The sequence below is a fragment of the Heptranchias perlo genome, chromosome 1 (genome assembly GCF_035084215.1).
Source record: "Heptranchias perlo isolate sHepPer1 chromosome 1, sHepPer1.hap1, whole genome shotgun sequence".
Taxonomy (NCBI): domain Eukaryota; kingdom Metazoa; phylum Chordata; class Chondrichthyes; order Hexanchiformes; family Hexanchidae; genus Heptranchias; species Heptranchias perlo.
Genome location: NC_090325.1, coordinates 7,631,591 through 7,653,063, shown reverse-complemented (window position 1 = coordinate 7,653,063; position 21,473 = coordinate 7,631,591). Strand labels below are relative to the sequence as shown.

The 21,473-nt window shown below is 44.4% G+C and overlaps 1 protein-coding gene across 1 annotated transcript in view; it reads right to left on the bottom strand.

The window, feature by feature from the left end:
- sema4f (sema domain, immunoglobulin domain (Ig), transmembrane domain (TM) and short cytoplasmic domain, (semaphorin) 4F) overlaps nt 1-21,473 on the bottom strand; it is a 204,916-nt gene that overhangs the window by 104,128 nt on the left and 79,315 nt on the right. The window contains exons 2-3 of the mRNA XM_067980026.1: nt 8,048-8,205; nt 6,255-6,314 (exon numbers count right to left, since the gene is read on the bottom strand). Coding sequence (XP_067836127.1) covers nt 6,255-6,314; nt 8,048-8,205 — 218 coding nt within the window. The remainder of the gene's footprint in view (nt 1-6,254; nt 6,315-8,047; nt 8,206-21,473) is intronic.

Genomic DNA, 21,473 nt, shown 5'->3' with positions numbered 1-21,473 from the left:
TGCTCCGCCATTCGGCCGCAAACGTGACTCCAGGATGTTATGTTGCCTTCCTGGTGCTAGGGTCAAGGATGTCACGGAGCTGCTGCAGGGCATTCTGGAGGAGGAGGGTGAACAGCCAGTAGGCGTGGTCCATATTGGTACCAACGACATAGGTTAAAAAAAGGGATGAGGTCCGGCAAGGTGAATTTAAGGAGTTAGGAGATATCTCAGGATCTCAGGATTACTACCAGTGTCACGTGCTAGTGAGTATAGGAACAGGAGAATAGGCCAGATGAATGCGTGGCTGCAGGGATGGTGTAGGAGGGAGGGATTTGGATTCCTGGGACATTGGGGCCGGTTCTGAGGAAGGTGGGACCTGTACAAGCGTGATGGGTAACGAGCAAGATCGATGTCCTCGCGGGGGTGTTTGCTGGTGCTGTTGGGGAAGGTTTAAACTAGAATGGCAGGGGGATGGGAACCTGAGCAAGGAGACAGAGGAGGGGGAAACAAGGATAGGAACAAAAGACAGAAAGGGAAGAAGCAATAGAGGAAGGCAGAGAAAACAAGGGCAAAAATCAAATAGGGCCATAGTGCAAAATAAAACTATGACGACTAGCAATCTTAAAAAGACAAGTCTAAAGCATTGTGTCTTAATGCGCGGAGCATTCGCAATAAACTAGATGAATTAACAGCGTAGATAGATATTAACGGTTATGATATAGTTGTGATTACGGAGACATGGCTGCAGGGTGACCAAGGATGGGAACTGAACATCCAGGGGTATTCAATATTTAGGAAGGACAGGCAAAAAGGGAAAGGAGGTGGGGTAGCGTTGCTAGTAAAGGAGGAAATCAATGCAATAGTGAGGAAAGATATTGGCTCGGAAAATCACTACGTGGAATCTGTATGGGTGGAGCTAAGAAACACCAAGGGGCAGAAAACGTTGGTGGGGGTTGACTATAGGCCCCCAAACAGTAGTGGAGATGTAGGGGAGGGCATTAAACAGGAAATTAGAGACGTATGCAAGAAGGGTACAACTATAATCATGGGTGACTTTAATCTACAAAGAGATTGGTCAAACCAAATTAGCAATAATACTGTGGGGGAGGAATTCCTGGAGTGTGTACGTGATGGTTTTCTAGACCAATACGTTGAGGAACCAACTGGAGAACAGGCGATCCTAGACTGGGTATAGTACAATGAGAAAGGATTAATTAACAATCTTGTTGTGCGGGGTCCCTTAGAGAAGAGCGACCATAACATGATAGAATTCCTCATTAAGATGGAGAGTGAAATAGCTGAATCCGAAACTAGGGTCCTGAATCTAAATAAAGGAAATTACAAAGTATGAGGTGCGAGTTGGCTACGATAGATTGGGGAACTTTACTAAAAGGAATGACGGTGGATAGGCAATGGCTATTAATATTTAATATTTAAAGAACGTGTGCAGGAATTACAACAATTATTCATTCCTGTCTGGCGCAAAAATAAAACAGGAAAGGTGGCTCAACCGTGGCTTACAAAAGAAATTAGGGATGGTATTAGATCCAAAGAGGAGGGATATTGATAGATTAGGTGAATGGGCAAAACTGTGGCAAATGGAATTCAATGTGGACAAATGTGAGGTCATCCACTTTGGATCAAAAAAGGATAGAACAGGGTACTTTCTAAATGGTAAAAAGTTAAAAACAGTGGATGTCCAAAGGGACTTAGGGGTTCAGGAACATAGATCATTGAAGTGTCATGAACAGGTGCAGAAAATAATCAAGAAGGCTAATGGAATGCTGGCCTTTACATCTAAAGGACTAGAGTACAAGGGGGCAGAAGTTGTGCTGCAGCTATACAAAACCCTGGTTAGACCGCACCTGGAATACTGTGAGCAGTTCTGGGCACCGCACCTTCGGAAGGACATATTGGCCTTGGAGGGAGTGCAGCGTAGGTTTACTAGAATGATACCTGGGCTTCAAGGGTTAAGTTACGAGGAGAGATTACACAAATTGGGGTTGTATTCTCTAGAGTTTCGAAGGTTAAGGGGTGATCTGATGGAGGTTTATAAGATATTAAGGGGAATAAATAGGGTGGATAGAAAGAAACTATTTCCGTTGGTTGGGGATTTTAGGAGTAGGGGGCACAGTCTAAAAATTAGAGCCAGACCTTTCAGGAGTGAGATTAGAAAACATTTCCACACAAAGGGTGGTAGAAGTTTGGAACTCTCTTCCTCAAACGGCAATTCATACTAGATCAATTGCTAAATTTAAATCTGAGATAGATAGCTTTTTGGCAACCAAAGGTATTAAGGAATATGGGCCAAAAGCAGGTATATGGAGTTAGATCACAGATCAGCCATGATCTTAACAAATGGCGGAGCAGGCACGAGGGGCTGAATGGCCTATTCCGATATTCCTATGTTACTATATAAAACTGACAGAAAAAGCAGCAAGCCTGAGGATTGGGAGCAGTTCAGAATTCAGCAAAGGAGGACAAAGAAATTGATTAAGAGGGGAAAAATAGAGTATGAGAGTAAACTAGCAGGGAACATAAAAACTGACTGTAAAAGCTTCTATAAATATGTCAAGAGAAGAAGATTAGTGAAGAAAAATGTAGGTCCCTTACAGTCAGAAATGAGGGAAATTATAATGGGGAACAAAGAAATGGCAGAATAATTAAACACATACTTTGGTTCTGTCTTCACAAAGGAGGACACAAATAACCTGCCAGAAATGTTAGGGAACCAAGGGTCTAGTGAGAGGGAGGAACTGAAGGAAACCAGTATTAGTAAAATTAATGGGGCTAAAGGCTGACAAATCCCCAGGGCCTGATAATCTACATCCCAGAGTACTAAAGGAAATGGCCCTGGAAATAGTGGATGCATTGGTGATCATCTTCCAAAATTCTATAGACTCTGGAACAGTTCCTACAGATTGGAGGGTGGCAAATGTAACCCCACTATTTAAAAAAGGAGGGAGAAAAAAAAAAACAGGGATTTACAGACCAGTTAGCCTAACATCAGTGGTGGGAAAAATGCTAGTCTATTATAAAAGATGTGATAACAGAACACTTGGAGGGCATTAACAGGATTGGACAAAGTCAGCATGGGTTTATGAAAGGGAAATCATGCTTAACAAATCTACTGGAGTTTTTTGAGGATGTAATTAGTAGAATAGATAGGGGAGAACCAGTGGATGTGTGTATTTGGATTTTCAGAAGGCTTTTGATAAGGTCAGTGTGCAAAATTAAAGCACACGGGATTGGGGGGAATACACTGGCATGGATTGAGAATTGGTTGACAGACAGGAAACAGAGAGTAGGAATAAACGGGTCTTTTTCCAGGTGGCAGGCAGTGACTAGTGGGGTACCGCAGGGATCAGTGCTTGGGCCCCAGCTATTCACAATATGTATCAATGGTTTGGATGAGGGAACTAAATGTAACATTTCCAAGTTTGCAGACGACACAAAGCTGGGGTGGAATGTGAGCTGTGAGGAGGATGCAAAGAGGCTCCAATGTAATTTAGACAAGTTGGGTGAGTGGGCAAGAACATGGCAGATGCAGTATAACGTGGATAAATGTGAGGTTATCCACTTTGATTGTAAAAACAGAAAGGCAGATTATTATCTGAATGGTGATAGATTGGGAAAAGGGGAGGTGCAATGAGACCTGGGTGTCCTTGTACACCAGTCACTGAAAGCGAGCATTCAGGTGCAGCAAGCAGTTAGGAAGGCGAATGGTATGTTGGTCTTCATTGCAAGAGGATTTGAGTACAGGAGCAGGGATGCCTTACTGCAGTTATACAGGGCCTTGGTGATACCACATCTGGAGTATTGTGTGCAGTTTTAGTCTCCTTATCGGAGGAAGGATGTCCTTGCCATGGAGGGAGTGCAACAAAGGTTTACCAGACTGATTCCTGGGACGGCAGGACTGACGTATGAGGAGAGATTGGGCCGACTAGGCCTATATTCACTAGAGCTTAGAAGAATGAAAGGTGATCTCATCGAAACACATAAAATTCTAACATGACTAGACAGACTTGATGCAGGGAGGATGTTTCCGATGGCTGGGGAGTCCAGAACCCGGGGTCACAGTCTCAGGATACGGGGTATGCCATTTAGAACCGAGATGAGGAGAAATTTCTACACTCAGAGGGTGATGAATGTGTGGAATTCTCTACCACAGAAGGCAGTGCTGGCCAAGTCATTAGATGTATTCAAGAAGGAGATAGATATATTTCTCAATGCTCAAGGGATCAAGGGATATGGGGAAAAAGCGGGAACAGGGTACTGAGTTAGACAATCAACCATGATCATTTTGAATGGCGGAGCAGGCCCAAAGGGCCGAATGGCCTACTCTTGCTCCCATTTTCTTTGTTTCTATATTTCAATTAAGTCATGATTGATCTGCACATCAACTCCATTTTCCTGCCTTTGCTCCATATCTCTTACTCAACAAAAAATCTCAGTCTTGAAAGCTTTAAACGACCCCCAACATCCACAGCCTTTTGGGGGAGAGAGTTTCAGTTTTCTACTACCATATGTGTGAAAAAGTGCTTCCTGATTTACTCCTGAATGACCCAGTTCTAATTTTAAGATTGTGTCCCCAGAGGAAATAGTGTCTCCATATCTACCCTATCCAATCCTTTGAACATTTTAAATACCTCGATCAAGGGTCACGAGTTCAAATTTCACCACAGCAAGTTCAGGAAATCTGGCCATTTGTGGGCTGGCACCAGAAAAAGAATGACCCTGAAAGCTGCCAATTTATTGTAAAAACCCAACTAGTTCACTGATATCCTTCAGAAAATGGAACCTACAGTCTGGCCTACAATGTGACTCCAGTTGCACACTGTCTAGTTGACTCTTAAATGCTTTCGGGTCAACTAGGGCTAGGGCAATAAATACTGCCTGCCAATGTTTCCCACAGCTGAAGAATGAATATTAAAAAAATTCTAAGTCCCTCTGATATAAAAAAATCTCTCTTTTATTTTGCAGTAGCTATTTCAGTACTGACACTGCAACTTTGATAGTGGTTAAGGCCCCAACTTCAGCAACTTATCAGCCTTCAACATCCAATGCCAACAATACTCCTCTATCAATTGACAGTAACATCACTACATGTCACCATCTGTTAGGGGACTAATGCCCAACCATTATCTACAACATTTGGCCAATCAATTGCTCACACTGCCTAAACATTTTTGCCAATCCATTATCACAAAAATGGAAACAATACATAGAATTTACGGCACAGAAACAGGCCATTCAGCCCAACAGGTCTATGGCGGTGTTTATGCTCTACACGAGCTTCCTCCCACCTTGCTTCATCTCATCCTATCAACATATTCCTTTCTCCGTCATGTGTTTATCCAGCTTCCCCTTAAATGCATCTATGCTATTCACCTCAACTACTCCTTATGGTAGCGAGTTCCACGTTCTCACCACTCTCTGAGCAAAGAAGTTTCTCCTGAATTCCTTATTGGATTTATTCGTGGCTATCTTATTTTTATGGCCCCTAGTTTGAACTGTCCAACAATGACTACTTGCATTTATCGCCTTAAACATGGTGAAACATTTATATAGCGTGGTAAAACATCCCAAGGTGCTTCATAGAGGCATAATCAGACAAAGAAGGATGCTGAAACCCATACTAGGCCGTTTACGTGGGCTGATCAGCAACTCAAGATCACTGAATACACAGGCAATGCCGATTCTGGGAGCCATCTGAATAGCATTAAACAGAACCTGAAATGCCTGGTGCCATCTTGTTTCCAAGTTTTTTTTTAAATTTCTCGGGATTTGGGCGACGCTGCATTTACTGCCCTAAAAGAATTGGGTTTACAACTAATGCTATCTTGGGATTGGGCCATTCTGAAAATCATTTGAACATTAAGAATCAACCACACACTTTGTGGAACTGCAGTCATTAATTAGCCAGACCAGGAACATCCCTGAAGGGGATTGGTGAACCAGTTGGGCTTTTACAATAATCTGCCAGCTTTCGTGGTCCTTTTTTTATATACCAATCCACAAATGACTAGATTTATTGTACTCAAATTTCATAGTTTGCCACAGTGAGATTTGAACTCACAATCTGTGGCTGGTAACCACTACACTACCAGACCCTGCACATCAAACTCAACCCGTAGCAGCTACGTGAATTGTTTGATCAGTTTCAGTAAATATTCTGACATTCAACAGGTACAAGAATGCCCATCATGGAGAGACTTACAACACAGATTTTACAAAAGTTAAGAACAGAAGAATAGAAAGCTTTGAGAACAAACCTCCATCTTGCCTTTTTGGATACAGGAAGAACGTTCATTTTGCATTACATTCCACTCAATCTGTAAAACAAATGTATTCACATCATATAATTAATACAAGTACACGTCTATACAGAAAATACAAGAATACTGCATACTGCTGCGTCAGAATGAACTTTTCCACTCCCCACACCAGCTAGTCTCTGACTAAGACTGTCCATTTTGCAACAATTAGCAGCAATTTTGTGCTGTAGGCTCACATACCCTATAGGAAATGGGTCAAGGTTGTCCATGCATATTTTATGTAAATGCACTTCCAGCTTGTAGATATGGAATTTCATCTCATCAGTCTAGGCTAGACTTGAATCCAGACTTAGGAAGTCACTATGCTGACACCAGCCAGCCTAACTGAAAGAAGAATGTTCAACAAGTGACCAACCCTCAGGACCAAGGTTGTGTTTGGGTTGTGAAAGTCATGTCAACTGTTGATTATTTTCCATATTTCAATGGTTTCCTCAGTGGGGTCATTGAAAGCATGGTTATTTTCATTGCACTCGCTCTAAATTGATGGAGAATTATGTTTTTCCATTAAATCTTTTTAAATGGTGAATCGGCAAAGGCTGTTTCTGTCCTTTGGAAATGATGTGGTCCAGAAAGTACCATCAATGCATTTAAAAATAATTTAAAAAGACAAAAGTACAAACACTACTCTGCTGTTATTTTAAATTGATCCCGTAATAGTAGATGGGGAAATATGTTGAGGTTGTGTCCTCATTGCAAGCATTCAGTGCGTTCAGTTGCCACAGTAGCCCTCACTTTATAAACACACAACCTTCAGTAGAACACTTCTGGAATAACACTTATTGTTCATAACTTCATTCAATAGAGAACGAAACTGCAAAGAAGGTCCTCTGTGAGTCTCTCTATGGCACACTTCTATACCCCATCCTCTGAGATAAGTTTGCCCTTTCCTTGGTCCAACACGCAGAAGTCAATCACTACGTTTAAGAGTCTCCTAACTGAAATCCACACATGTATGCCTCCCTCCAGGAGGCATAGGGTGAGTGTGCACCCCACAGGGTGAGTGCGCACCTCTACAGCAAGCAAAGTGAGACACTGAAGAAAACACATAATTTCCAGCTTCCTGAGAAACAGGAGAAGCTAACAGAAAAGACGCTGCTCTCTTACTTACAAGCCACTCAGTATAAAACACATGTATGAAACAAATACTATTTAAAATTCCCTTCCTGATAGAGGCCATGTAAAATATACGTCACAACACGCTTCCCATAGGGATTCAAAAACTTAGTGAAAGCTGGTCTACTGCCTCTTCTCTTCTCACTGCCAATTTTCTTTTCAAGAGGCTACTTGCCTTTGACTCCATTCAGCTTTATTGAGGCCCAGTTCACATATTTCTCCTAAATTCCTGACTATTAGACTCAGGAACAGTGGCTGGATTCTAGTCAGGGAGGGCTAGGTTGCTGGAATGATGAGTTTGGAAGATTTTTTCTGATCCTTGACTTTGCTTACACTTATATTCATACTGCTATCAAACCTCACTGAGTCTGGATTAAACATTTTGGCATATCCTACTCTTTAAAAAAAAACACAACTCCATATATTTAAATGGATCTCATTCTTTTTGATCATAAATTTCAAACCCCATCTAACGGCACACTTCAGATGACATTCAATAAAAGTCTTGAGCAATTCCCACTCTTGGGTGAATGCAGCCATCAACTTATAACCATGGCCACAGGGATTATTGAATCACATGAACAGACGGATCATGATTTCGCATTTGAAGAAATTACCATTAATGGATCCTGTACCACAGAAGTCAAGTTGAGGACAAAGATGGCGTTACTTGCTCCCACATAGAGGCGGTTACGTGGTTCGTCTACCAAAAAGGTGGTAAAGGTCGTAAGGTCATCCCTGGAGAAGCGCCTCATTGACGTCAGCTGCTGCAGCTCTGAAATCGGGAAAACAAGAGAAACACGTCATGAAACCGAGAAGAAAAATCCAACTCAAAAAATCTTATCAGCAGCCTTACTGTTAGATACAATGCATGCCTGTTTAAATAAAGCCTTAAAAAAACATGATGTGGAGATGCCGGTGATGGACTGGGGTTAACAATTGTAAACAATTTTACAACACCAAGCTATAGTCCAACAAATTTATTTTAAATTCCACAAGCTTTCGGAGGCTTCCTCCTTCCTCAGGTGAACGGTGTGGAAATGATGTATTCACATCATATAATTAATACAAGTACACGTTCATTTCCACACCGTTCACCTGAGGAAGGAGGAAGCCTCCGAAAGCTTGTGGAATTTAAAATAAATTTGTTGGACTATAACTTGGTGTTGTAAAATTGTTTACAATTAAAAAAACATAACCGATATTTCACTCAGTCTAAACGCTTGTCGTATCAACGTAGGAGATACTTTTTTTTCCAGAGCACTACGTCCAATTTTAGAACTTCATTGGACATTACTCTTATGCTCAGCACCAAGCAGAAGGTCAATACAGCAGATGGTCAATACAGCAGATTTCACTTGATTGCAGATCTTTTAACTTACACCTTCTTGTTACAAAAATAACACAAAAGTGGCTAAATTGTCTAAAGGTACCAAATCTGGCCCAACATAGATAGCACAAACCAAGATTAGTCTACCCTCAGACATTCCTCTCTCTCTCTCTCTCAATGTGCCTAGAAGAACTGCCGATCTGCTGCCTTTGGTTTCAAATATACCCCTTATCCCCTCACTTAAGCTCATCTCTCTAGCTCTCCTAGATAATTAAAATAGAGACTTTAGGATAAATTCCACATTCCAAGCCGGGGACAGCACAGGTCAGAGAATCAGAACTAATAAGTTGTAGTCCTACCTCTGATCCCTTTGACTGTGCTTTCTCGACTGGATTGCAAAATCGGGGATTTTACCTTATTATGATCTGAAACATGACAGATTCTCTTATCATTCATACCTCTGTTCTTACGTTTACTTCATAGGCAGTCCATACATACACACACACACGCGCACATATACATTGGTTAAAAATATAACAGTGACCACTTTATATAGCGCTTTTAACATAGAAAAATGTCCTAGGGTGCTTCACAGAGGTGAATTTTAAAAAACAGATGTTGAGCCAAAGAAGGAGATGTTGGGTGGGGTGGCCAAAAGCTTGATCAAAGAGATGGGTTTTAAGGAGGATCTTAAAGAAGAAGAGGGAGGTGGGAAGGCAGATGGATTTAGAGAGCCTGCTAGACTCCCTTTTATAGATTTATATAGAATTTACAGCACAGAATCAGGCTATTCGGCCCAACAGGTCCATGCCAGTGTTTATGCTCCATACGAACTTCCTCCCATCCTACTTCATCTAACCCTATCAACATATCCTTCTATTCCTTTCTCCCTCATATACTTAGCTAGCTTCCCCTTAAATGCATCTGTGCTATTCGCCTCAACTACTCCACGTGGTAGCGAGTTCCACATTTTAACCACTCTCTGGATAAAGAAGTTTCTCCTGAATTCCTTATTAGATTTATGAGTGATCATCTTATATTTATGATTCTTGGACAGTCATGCCTACTAAAGTGCCATGGATGGTTCAAGTCATTGATCTCCCCACTACATCAAATTTTGACCTCCGAAATGTTAGTACATGCGGTGGTCATATCCTGGAATTGCTTTAACTATCTATTGCTACTGGTAAAAAGGGACACCTAATTTCACTGGTGCTGATAGTGGTGGGAACAATTTAAGGGGATGAAAAGAAAGAAAAGAACAAAAGACAAGAACGGGCAGAAAGAAAGGAAGAACAGACAGAAAGAAAGAAAACAAAAGAAAAGAGAAAAAGAAAGCAAAAGAACAGACAGAAAGAACGTCTTTCACCACCTCAGGATGTCCCAAAACTTTATGGCCACTGAAGTACTTTTAAAATGTAGTCACTGTTGTAACGTAAGATACACGGCAGCTAATTTGTGCACAGCAAACTCCAACAAACAGCAATGTGATAGTGAGCAGATAATCTGTTTCTACAGTGATGTTCGTTGAGGGATAAATATTGGCCAGGACACCAGGGAGACCTCCCCTGCTCTTCTTCGAATAGTGCCATGGAATCTTTTACATCCACCTTAGAGGGCAGACGGAGCCTCGGTTTAATATCTCATCCGAAAGATGAATATTGGAACAAGAAGCATATTGGAACAATATGCAAGTATCATTTCTCTAATTGTGCATTGCTATTAAAATACTAAATAGCCCTTAGCAACAAAGATGACTTTTTTTTAAAATGCAATGAGACCAATTAATCTGAAAGTATAGATAATTTCCAAACACCCATCAAAATCTTGTGATTCCTCAATTTGCTCGTGTTACTCACTCCCCGTCATCCAAAACTGTACACATCTACAAAATATTCAGCCTGTGTAGAGCTGAGATACACATAGAATCATAGAAAGGTTACAGCATGGAAGGAGGCCATTCGGCCCATCGAGTCCACGCCGGCTCTATGCAACAGCAATCCAGCTAGTCCCACTCCCCTGCCCTATTCCCGTAGTCCTGCAAATATTTTCCTTTCAAGTACTTATCCAGTTCCCTTTTGAAGGCCATGATTGAATCTGCCTCCAACACTCCCTCGGGCAGTGCATTCCAGATCCTAACCACTCGCTGTGTAAAAAAGCTTTTGCTCATGTCACCTTCGGTCCTTTTGCCAATCACCTTAAATCTACGTCCTCTGGTTCTTGACCCTTCCGCCAATGAGAACAGTTTCTCTCTATCTACTGTGTCTAGACCCGTCATGATTTTGAATACTAATACACATACCAGAAAGGTCATAAATTCACAGCTGAGTTAGCTGATCTCAGCTTAGGCAACTGTAGGAGAACTACAATCAGCCACGGCTCCCCTTGACTACGGAGAGGAGAAAAAAAAATTGGCCAGGATTCCTGTTTCTAATGAGTCATGTGTTCAAATATATCTTTGCAAGGTTCGATCTTCCTGGGACAGTGTAGTACAGATGCTGCAGGAAATATGCATTTGTGCTACAGATGGTAACCAAACGAACCAAAACAAGACGTTAGAAACATAGCCAAATCCGCAGCAAAAGGAACCAAAGCCTTATAAAATTTCTAACTTATCCACTAATCTCTCACAGCCAAGTTGACTGCTCTCTTTCCGAGTTCCTTCGCTTTGTTATTTCACTATTAATTTCTGCATTTATTCCACACTATCAATTAACTATTTAACTTCCTTTATGTTTTACTTCTATCCAATTACTGACTGGATTAATAACTTGCTTTCATCGAATCGCTGTTGACATACATCCACACCCCCCATGTCACAACAAACCATTCATCGCTATGGAACAAATTAGTACTCTTTAAAAAAATAAGCCACAGGGCTTTCCCCCCTCCGCGGGGACTTGGCGCACCGAATTTTCTATCCCTTTCATAAGCTTGAGCTATTCATCAACCATAGCTCAGCATTCTCATTCCAGGCCTTGCCAACATCACTTTGGGGGAGGGCACCAATAGTTTCCCCCTCCTCATCAGCCTGCACTGGTGCTTTTCTACCATATAGTAACTGCTAGCAAAAAAGAGGCAATTCCCAGCCATGGTGCAACATGCGCCCTTTTTCATACGAAACAAACAGCAACTTGAATGCATAAGGTACAGCTCAGAATTAGGCACAAAAGAAGCAAGCAACCATACCTCCTTCTTGGTAGGGCGCTTGACCAGAATGACCCACAAGGACCCTCTTCTCCCTTACGACTAATATTGGTATAGTAAAAGAAACCAGCAACGGTGCATTAACAGTGCCACTAAATACATAGAAATGACAACACGGAAACAGGCCATTCGGCCCAACCACTCCGTGTCAGCCTTTACCAACCATGCGAGCAAATAGTTCTAATCACATTTATCCATCCTGTTCCCATATGCCTTTAACCCCGCCCCCCCCCAACCCTTTCGTCCATCCACCCATCCAAGCTAATACTGAATGTTGACATAGGGCCCGATTTTACCACCCACTACCGGGTGCGTTCTCGGCGGGGGGCGCCGAAAATCCCGAAATCCAGGTGCGGGACCGGATCGCGCCTCGATCCCGCCCACTTCTGGGTTCCCCGATGACGCGCCGGCGTGCGCGCGCAGCCCCCGCTGGTGGGAATCCCGCAGGCAATTAAAGCCAGCGGGATGCCACTTGAGTGTATTTACTTTGCTTGTTCAGGTCATTAACTGACCTGATTAAGGGACTGTGTGTGATTTTGGATAATCATGGGACTGTTTCACACACTGGGGGAAACACTCCCAGTTGAAATGGACGTGTTGCAGCCGTCAGCCTGTGGCAGCTGCAAAGGTCCATTTGACAGGTAGGGGCGGGGGGGGGAGGTGGGGGGGGGGGGGGGGGGGGGGAGACCCTCAGCCATTGCAGGAGGCCGCTGTGTCACTTGGGAAAAAGTTTGGCCTCCACCACCCTCCTCCTGATGGTCGAAGTCACCAACCTGCACACTTACCCCGGGGTCCAGAGACGTGTACCTACCATGCGGACCCCCTCAGATGTACACCTTGCGGATGGGGGCCGCCGTAGCTGCAGTCATGACCTCCTCGGAGGGCGAACAGCATCACCAGCCTCACCATCCACGCCGTCCACCTCTGACACGTGGAGCTCCACAACAGAGTGCTGTGACACATCCACCTGTACAGCAGGAGGGAGGGCTACCGCAGAGAGAGATGCGTCGCAGAGGGCACTACCCTCGCCACACGTTCCACAGACCGAGGCTCAGCCTCCTGGACCTCTCTGAGCAGCAGTGCACACGGAGGCTCAGAGTCAGTCGACATGTAGCCGTGGACATCTGCAGCCTCTTTCATGCCGAGCTGCTCCTGGCTGGCCCGTGCACCATCTTCCTACCTGTCGCTGTCAAAGTCACCACTGCCCTCCCGAACTTCTGCTCCACAGCCTTCCAGGCTGCAACCGGGGACATCCCCGATGTCTCTCAGTCGTCTGCGCAGAAGAGCCCTGCAAATACACCTACACCCACTCTGCAGTGACACACTGGGTGGCATCAGTGGTGGGTCCTCATAGGGATACCCAGGAGCGGGCATTATTGCACAAACCGGACAGGATTCGCGAAGACATGGCAGTAGTGGTGCCAATATAATGTGTGATGTGAGTTGTTCTTTAATTCAATAGAAGTAAGAACCATGACAAACCCTCAAACACTCTTGTGCATCCCCTTCATGCTCACGACACGTTTGCCTTACGCTGCCTACTGCACATATGTGATGCATGCCCTGTGGCTGCAGCACAGGTGGTGGCAGGTTGAGTGAGGCTGGCCGTGAGAGAGATGCACGAGAGGGTGAGTATGGGATAGAGCCATGAGATTGTATGAGGATTGGGTTGCGTGGTAGTGGCGGGGTGAGTACTCGCGAGGTGAGTAGGTGCAGGTAAGATGAGGATGAGGTTTGAGTGGGTATGAGGGGTCATGTGACAGAGTAGTGTTGGCAGTGCCGAAGGAGATGTGGGGTGGGGGCAGTGTTGTGGCAGACGGAGTGTAGGGGAAAGACTACGTGTTCTCACTGTGGCTGACCTACTGAGGTCATTGGAGCGCCTCCTGCACTGTATGCAGGTGGGCGATATGTTGGTGGCGCTGGTGACCTCCTCTGCCACCTCGAGCCAGGCCTTCTTGGTGGCAGAGGCAGGCCACTTCCTCCCGCCCACCGGGGGGAAGATCTCTGTCCTCCCCCTCCTCCTCACCCCATCTCATGATACCTGGGGTGAGGCATCATTAAACTGGGAGCAGCCTTCCCCCTGGGCTGCTCCATGCTATAATTTTTGCTGTTTGTGGCAGCATGTCAGTGGAGGACTGCCCCTTTAAATAGAGCGCCTCCAGCTGACAGATCTTACTGCGCATGCGCAGCCCGCCCGACGCGCAGATCAGCAGCGGGGAACCCGGAGGAGCAGGTAAATGGATCCAATTAGTGTGTTGCCTGCTACGATCGCGCGGGCAACCCACTAATTTCACCGGGCGCGTTTTGAACGTGCCCGCTGGCCCACCCGCCCAGAACCCGCACCCCTGGTAAAATCAGGCCCATAGTTTCTGCCCCAACCACTAACCCTAGAAGTGATTCCACAGCCTCACAGCTATAGATGAGTAATTCACATCACTACCATCAGCAATCTGATGAAGTGACAACTACATGTGACCTCAACCAAACACCCTCAGCCTCCTGCCAAACAGTTGATCAATGCATAATGCTGTTTAAAGGTCCTCAACTTCTTAGAATCTCATTGTTCATCCCTGTAAACCTGAGTTCATAATATTAAAAAGCATAGCACCAGAGATGTCCATTACAAATGATGCTTATATGGGGAAAAACTTGATGCATGGTTACAACAACTACTTGCATTTATATAACGTAGTAAAATGTCTCAAGACGTTTCACAGGAGCGTTATCAAACAAAATTTGACATTGAGCCATATAAGATATCAGGACAGGTTTGGTCAAAGAGGTAGGTTTTAAGGAGTGTCTTAAAGGAGAAAAGAGAAGTAGAGAAGCAGAGAGGGTTAGGGAGGGATTTCCAGAGTTTCGGGCCGAAGCAGCTGAAGGCACTGCCACCATTCGTGAAGCGATGAAAATTGGGGATGCGCAAGGCCAGAACTGGAGGAGCCCAGAGATCTCGGAGGGTTGTAGGGCTGGAGGAAGTTAGAGGTAGGGAGGGGTGAGACCATGGAGGGATTTGAAAACAAGGATGAGAATTTTTTTTAAATCGAGGCATTGCCGGACCAGGAGTCAATAGCCTAATGGTTATGATAGTAGATTAACAACTCAGAGGTTGTGAGTTCAAATCCCACCCCCCGCCCGCCAATGCAAGTTCTGAAAATGAATTCAATAAGTCTGGCAATTTGTGTGCTCAAACCAGAAAATGACCATGAAAACTATTAGATTGTTGTAACAAACCCAACTGGTTCGCCATGTTCCTAGTGATGAACCAAATGAGATACTGGAGGGAGTGGGGAGATGAAAGAATATGAAATAACTTGCAAAAAATTAATGACGTTGATACGACCTGAACCAATTCATGATTTTGAACGCCTTTATTAAATCTCCCCTTAACCTTCTCTGCTCTAAGGAGAACAACCTCAGCTTTTCTAGTCTCTCCACGTAACTGAAGTCCCTCATCCCTGGTACCATTCTAGGAAATCTCCGCTGCACCCTCTCTAAGGCTTTGAGATCCTTCCTAAAGTGTGATGCCCAGAATTGGACACAATACTCCAGCTGAGGTCCAACCCAGTGATTTGTAAAAGGTTTAGCATAACTTCCTTGCTTTTGGTCTCTATGCCTCTACTTATAAAGCCAAGGATCCTGTATGCATTTTTAAACAGCTTTATCAACTTGTCCTGCCATGTTCAAAGATTTTTGTACGTAAACCCCCAGGTCTCTCTGTTCCTACACCTCCTTCAAAATTGTACCATTTAGTTAATATTGCGTCTCCTCATTCTTCCTACCAAAATGCATCAGATGCGCTTTTTGTTTTATTCGTTCATGGGATGTGGGCGTTGCTGGCGAGGCCAGCATTTATTGCCCATCCCTCATTGCCCTTGAGAAGGTGGTGGTGAGCCGCCTTCTTGAACCGCTGCAGTCCGTGTGGTGAAGGTTCTCCCACAGTGCTGTTAGGAAGGGAGTTCCAGGATTTTGATCCAGCGACAATGAAGGAACGGCGATATATTTCCAAGTCAGGATGGTGTGTGACTTGGAGGGGAACGTGCAGGTGGTGTTGTTCCCATGTGCCTGCTGCCCTTGTCCTTCTAGGTGGTAGAGGTCGCGGGTTTGGGAGGTGCTGTCGAAGATGCCTTGGCGAGTTGCTGCAGTGCATCCTGTGGATAGTGCACACTGCAGCCACGGTGCGCCGCTGGTGAAGGGAGTGAATGTTAAGGGTGGTGGATGGGGTGCCAATCAAGCGGGCTGCTTTATCTTGGATGGTGTCGAGCTTCTTGAGTGTTGTTGGAGCTGCACTCATCCAGGCAAGTGGAGAGTATTCCATCACACTCCTGACTTGTGCCTTGTAGATGGTGGAAAGCCTTTGGGGAGTCAGGAGGTGAGTCACTCGCCATAGAATACCAAGCCTCTGACCTGCTCTCGTCGCCACAGTATTGATATGGCTGGTCCAGTTAAGTTTCTGGTCAATGGTGACCCCCAGGATGTTGATGGTGGGAGATTCGGCGATGGTAATGCCGTTGAATGTCAAGGGGAGTTGGTTAGACTCTCTCTTGTTGGAGATGGTCATTGCCTGGCACTTATTTGACGCGAATGTTACTTGCCACTTATGAGCCCAAGCCTGGATGTTGTCCAGGTCTTGCTGCATGCGGGCTCGGACTGCTTCATTATTTGAGGGGTTGCGAATGGAACTGAACACTGTGCAATCATTAGCGAACATCCCCATTTCTGACCTTATGATCACGCGGTTCTCAGAAAAGGATAAGTAATAAATATTGCGTTGCCAGTGTAGCTCACATCACAAGAACAAAAATAAAAAAGTATATACTTATCAGCCGCAAATCTGGCATTTGGCAGAAATCCACTTCTCCTTGTGGGAACACAGATATGCCTCAAACAAACTTCACAAGGTTCTCAGAAGAGGCACTGATTAATCATCTTCACATGGTGAAAAATGGAACAGCTAATTGGAGCCAACTCAATTTCCACTACAGTAGGTCCATTAATATTCATCCAGGCATATACAAGTAACTCCAGTGGCCTGAGGATTAGTCGTTGAAATTATACATGGAATAGCGTGCAGAACAGTGTAAGAACAAACAGCAACAGCTTTCTCTGGTTTTCTTGGAGGAGCCTTCATTCATTTTGTGCAAATTATGTTAGATTTTCACCAATCCTTGCTACCACTGGAACCCAGTAACTAACTCGGTTGATCACTGGAGTAGGGTCAGAGAACCCCAGGTTCAATTCCTGGCAGTAGCCACTTACATTTTTATCTTTCTGAGATGGATAAAATCTGTGCAAAGTTTTACTATGTGGTTGAGAGCAGGAGGCTGCAAGAATTGTGTGCAGTGCTAGTCACATGTACTGTCTATAGACATCCCTGTTGGCATCATAAATGGAGAGCAACATTGGCTTTCATCTGCTGGATCTCTTCCCCACCCCCCACCCCACTCCAATCCCTTTGCACATTTTATTCCAGTTGAAGCAGTGAATAAATAGATGTTGGATGATGACAGCATCAGAGTTGGGTGTTGTTCATTCCCCTTCCTTACCCACGAGCAGAATTTAGGCATCATCTAATGGAGTGGTTCTATAGATGTTATTTTTTATTCATTCTCGGGACGTGAGCATTGCTGGCAAGGCCAGCATTTATTGCCCATCCCTATTTGCCCCTTGAGACAGTGGTAGTTGGCCTTCTTCTTGAACCGCTGTAGTGCATGTGGTGAAGGTGCTCCCACAACGCTGTTAAGTAGGGAGTTCCAGGATTTTGACCCAGCGACGATGAACGGCGATATAGTCCCAAGTTAGGATAGTGTGGGACATGGAGGTGATGGCGTTCTCGTGCACCTGCTGCCCGTCCTTCTGGGTGGTGGACGGTGCAGGTTTGGGAGGTGCTGCCGAAGAAGCTTTGGTGAGTTGCTGCAGTGCATCCTGTAGATAGTACACACTGCAGTCACGGCATGCCGGTGGTGGAGGGAGTGGTTGTTTAAGGTGGTGGATGGGGTGCCAATGAAGCAGACTACTTTGTCCTGGCTGGTGCCAAGTGCTTATAGTGTTGGTGTTAAGAATCAACTGTGGGTTCTACTGCAGGACATCAAAGTGAGGGGTGGATGGAACAGCCACACATATGCAGTTACTTATAATCATGACTGTGGCTAATTATCTGGCTTCAGACCTTCCCCAATGTTGAGCAAAGGCCTGCACAAAACTGCATTGTAGAATGAAGCAAAGGCATTGTGGGCTGACAGTACGACCTGAAAACATAGCACGGTTATCACCGTGCAAGTTTGAAGACAGGAAGTCAAGAGGAAAAGCATCACTCTGAGCTGGCAGTAACACAAACATAAATGCAGCATTAAAAGTCTAATGTGGAGCACAATTTGTAGTAGGCTTTCCATAATGAAACTGGATAAATATTTGAAGCAGAGGAAGATACAGAGCCATGGGGTCAGAGCAAAGCAGCGGGATTAGTTTTGGTTTGCTCTAGCAAAGAGCAAGCGCAGACACAATGGGTCAAATGACATCCTTCTGTGCTGTAAAGTTCTATGGTTCTATATCTAAATCCAATATGAAGTCTACATGGCATGTCCATCTTTTTGTTGCAGCTAGCTGTAAAGTGATGACACAAAATAATAAAGCAGCAAGCAACTTAAAATTTACAGTTGATCCACCATAATGGAAGGGAATCCACTGACGGTTAATGGAAACTGGCAGATAGTTGAAAGCCCCAAATCTTCTTTCAACGGGTGTTTTAAACGAATGACTGTTTTATATTACACTGAAAGCTTTTTCTTTTTTTTTAAATTAAAATTCTGGCAGCCCGATTCCCACTGAGCTCCCACCCGAAGCCCATTTATTGCTGGCCTTCTGACCAAAAATCCATTCTTCACCGGGCTCCCGACCCAAAGCCCCATCTTCACCGGGCTCCCACTCCAAAGCCCCATCTTCACCGGGCTCCCACTCCAAAGCCCCATCTTCACCGGGCTCCCACTCCAAAGCCCCATCTTCACCGGGCTCCCGACCCAAAGCCCCATCTTCACCGGGCTCCCGACCCAAAGCCCCATCTTCACCGGGCTCCCGACCCAAAGCCCCATCTTGCATTGATATAGCGCCTTTCATGACCTCAGGATGTCCTAAAGCATTTTACAACCAATGAAATCCTTTTGAAGTGTAGTCACTGTTGTAATGTAGGAAACGTGGCAGCCAATTTGCGCACAGCAAGTTCCCACAAGCAGAAATGTGATAACCCCAGATCAGCTGTTTTTTTAGTGATGTTCGTTAAGAGATAAATATTGTCCATCACACCAGGTAGAACTCCTCTGCTCTTTATCGAATAGTGCCACAGGGTCTTTTACATCCACGTAAGAAGGCAGACGGGGCCTCGGTTTAACGTCTCATCCTAAAGACAGCACCTCTGACATACAGCACTCACTCAGTGCTGCACTAGAGTGTCAGCCTAGATTATGTGCTCAAGTCTCTGGAGTAGGACTTGAACCCACAACCTTGTGACTCAGAGGCGAGAGTGCTACCAATGAGTCATAGCTGACACTGATACAGCAGATAGGAACAAACTGGTGGAGATTTGAGGTTGATATCATGATCTGAAGCCATTGTTTTAAGAAGAGAAATGCAAAAGCTGATGGATAGCATGTGGAACTTTCAAAGGCAAAGTGTAATGGGGATAGCAGAGAAACAAAGGTGAATCCCTGATGGGAACATTGATTGCTTCAGGATATTTGTGGTATTTATGAGGTACATTCTGTAATAAAGCGACCAACATGTGCTCCAGTTACTCACTGTATCTGAGACAGGTGAGTCAGGGCTACAGCTCACGGTTGACTCACAGAGTGAAGGTTCTGGGGGAAGAGGGAGTGAGTGGCAAATGATGCAATATCCAAGAATTTCTTATTCATACCGAAAACTGAAAATCAACAACGCATTTCCTCTGGCACTTATCAAATTACCTTTATTTGTGCAGTAAACTTTAAATCAAAGATATTTTATTCCTACCATGGGCCACAGGTAGAATTTTGTTTTAACAACAGCAGGCTTGAAAAAAGGCTAATTGTGCTATTTATTTACCACTGCACCACACCCCCCCCCACCCCCGAGAACAATCTGATTTGCGTTTCCCATTAGAATGTGATCTTTCAAGAGTTATACACTAAAACACTGTTGAAGTTTTCTTTTTATTTGATTAAAACTAGCTCTTTTTTTGTTTTGTGAATTTTGAGCTCATCAAAGTGAGTGATGTGAAGGTGATGACTGGTTTGAAAAACTGAAACATGTCACACTCATTCAGTAGGAAATAAATGGCAACAGCAGAACCATTATCAGCACCTGCTATCCAAAACAAAATGGGAGCAGTGGTTACATCGGAAAATGGGAACAGTGATTTCAATAACTTCAGATCATAACCACTGCTCCCATTTCAAAATGATTTGATTCTCTTAGCCAGATGATAGAGTAAATAAGGAGAAACTGTTTCCAGTGGCAGAAGGGTCAGTAACCAGAGGACACAGATTTAAAGTAATCGTCAAAAGTAACCAGAGGAGAGATGAGGAGAAATGATTTTATGCAGCAAGTTGCTATGATCTGGAATGCACTGCCTAAGTTAGGTCCAACAAAGGCTTTCCTACATTACGACAGTAAATTCCTACATGGTTTAAAAAAAAATTAATTGGCTGTAAAGCGCTTTGGGAAGTCCTGAGGTTGTGAAAGGCACGATATAAATGCAAGTCTTTCTTTCAAAAGGGAATTGGATATAAACTTGATAAAGAAAAATTTAGAGAACTCTGGGCTAAGGGCAGGGGGAGTGGGAGTAATAGGATAGCTCTTTCAAAGAGCCGGCACAGGCACAATGGGCCTCCGTCTAGAATCACAGAATGGTTACACCACAGAAGGCCATTCGGCCCGTTGAGCCTGTGCCAGCTCTCTGGCAAGAGCAATCCAGCTAGTCCCACTCCCATGCCCTTTTCCCATAGCTCTACAAGCTTTCTCCCTTCAAGCACTTGTTCAATTCCCTTTTGAAGGCCACGAATGAATCTGCCTCCACCACCCCCTCAGATGGTGCATTCCAGATCATAACCACTTGCTGTGTAAAAAAGTTTTTCCTCATGTCACCGTTGGTTCTTTTGCCAATCATCTTAAAACTATTTCCTCTTATTCTTGACCCTTCCGCCAACAGGAACAGTTTCTCTCTATCCACTCTGTCTCGACCCTTCATGATTTTAAATACCTCTATCAAATCTCCTCTCAACCTTCTCTGCTCTAAGGAGAACAACCCCAGCTTCTCCAGTCTATCCACGTAACTAAAGTCCTTCATCCCTGGAACCATTCTAGTAAATCTCTTCTGCACCCTCTCCAAGGCCTTCACATCTTTTCTAAAGTGCAGTGCCTACAATTGGACACAATGCTCCAGTTGAGGTCGAACCAGTGCTTTATAAAAGATCCATCGTAGCTTCCTTGCTTTTGTACTCTATGCCTCTATTTATAAAGCCTAGGATCCCATATGC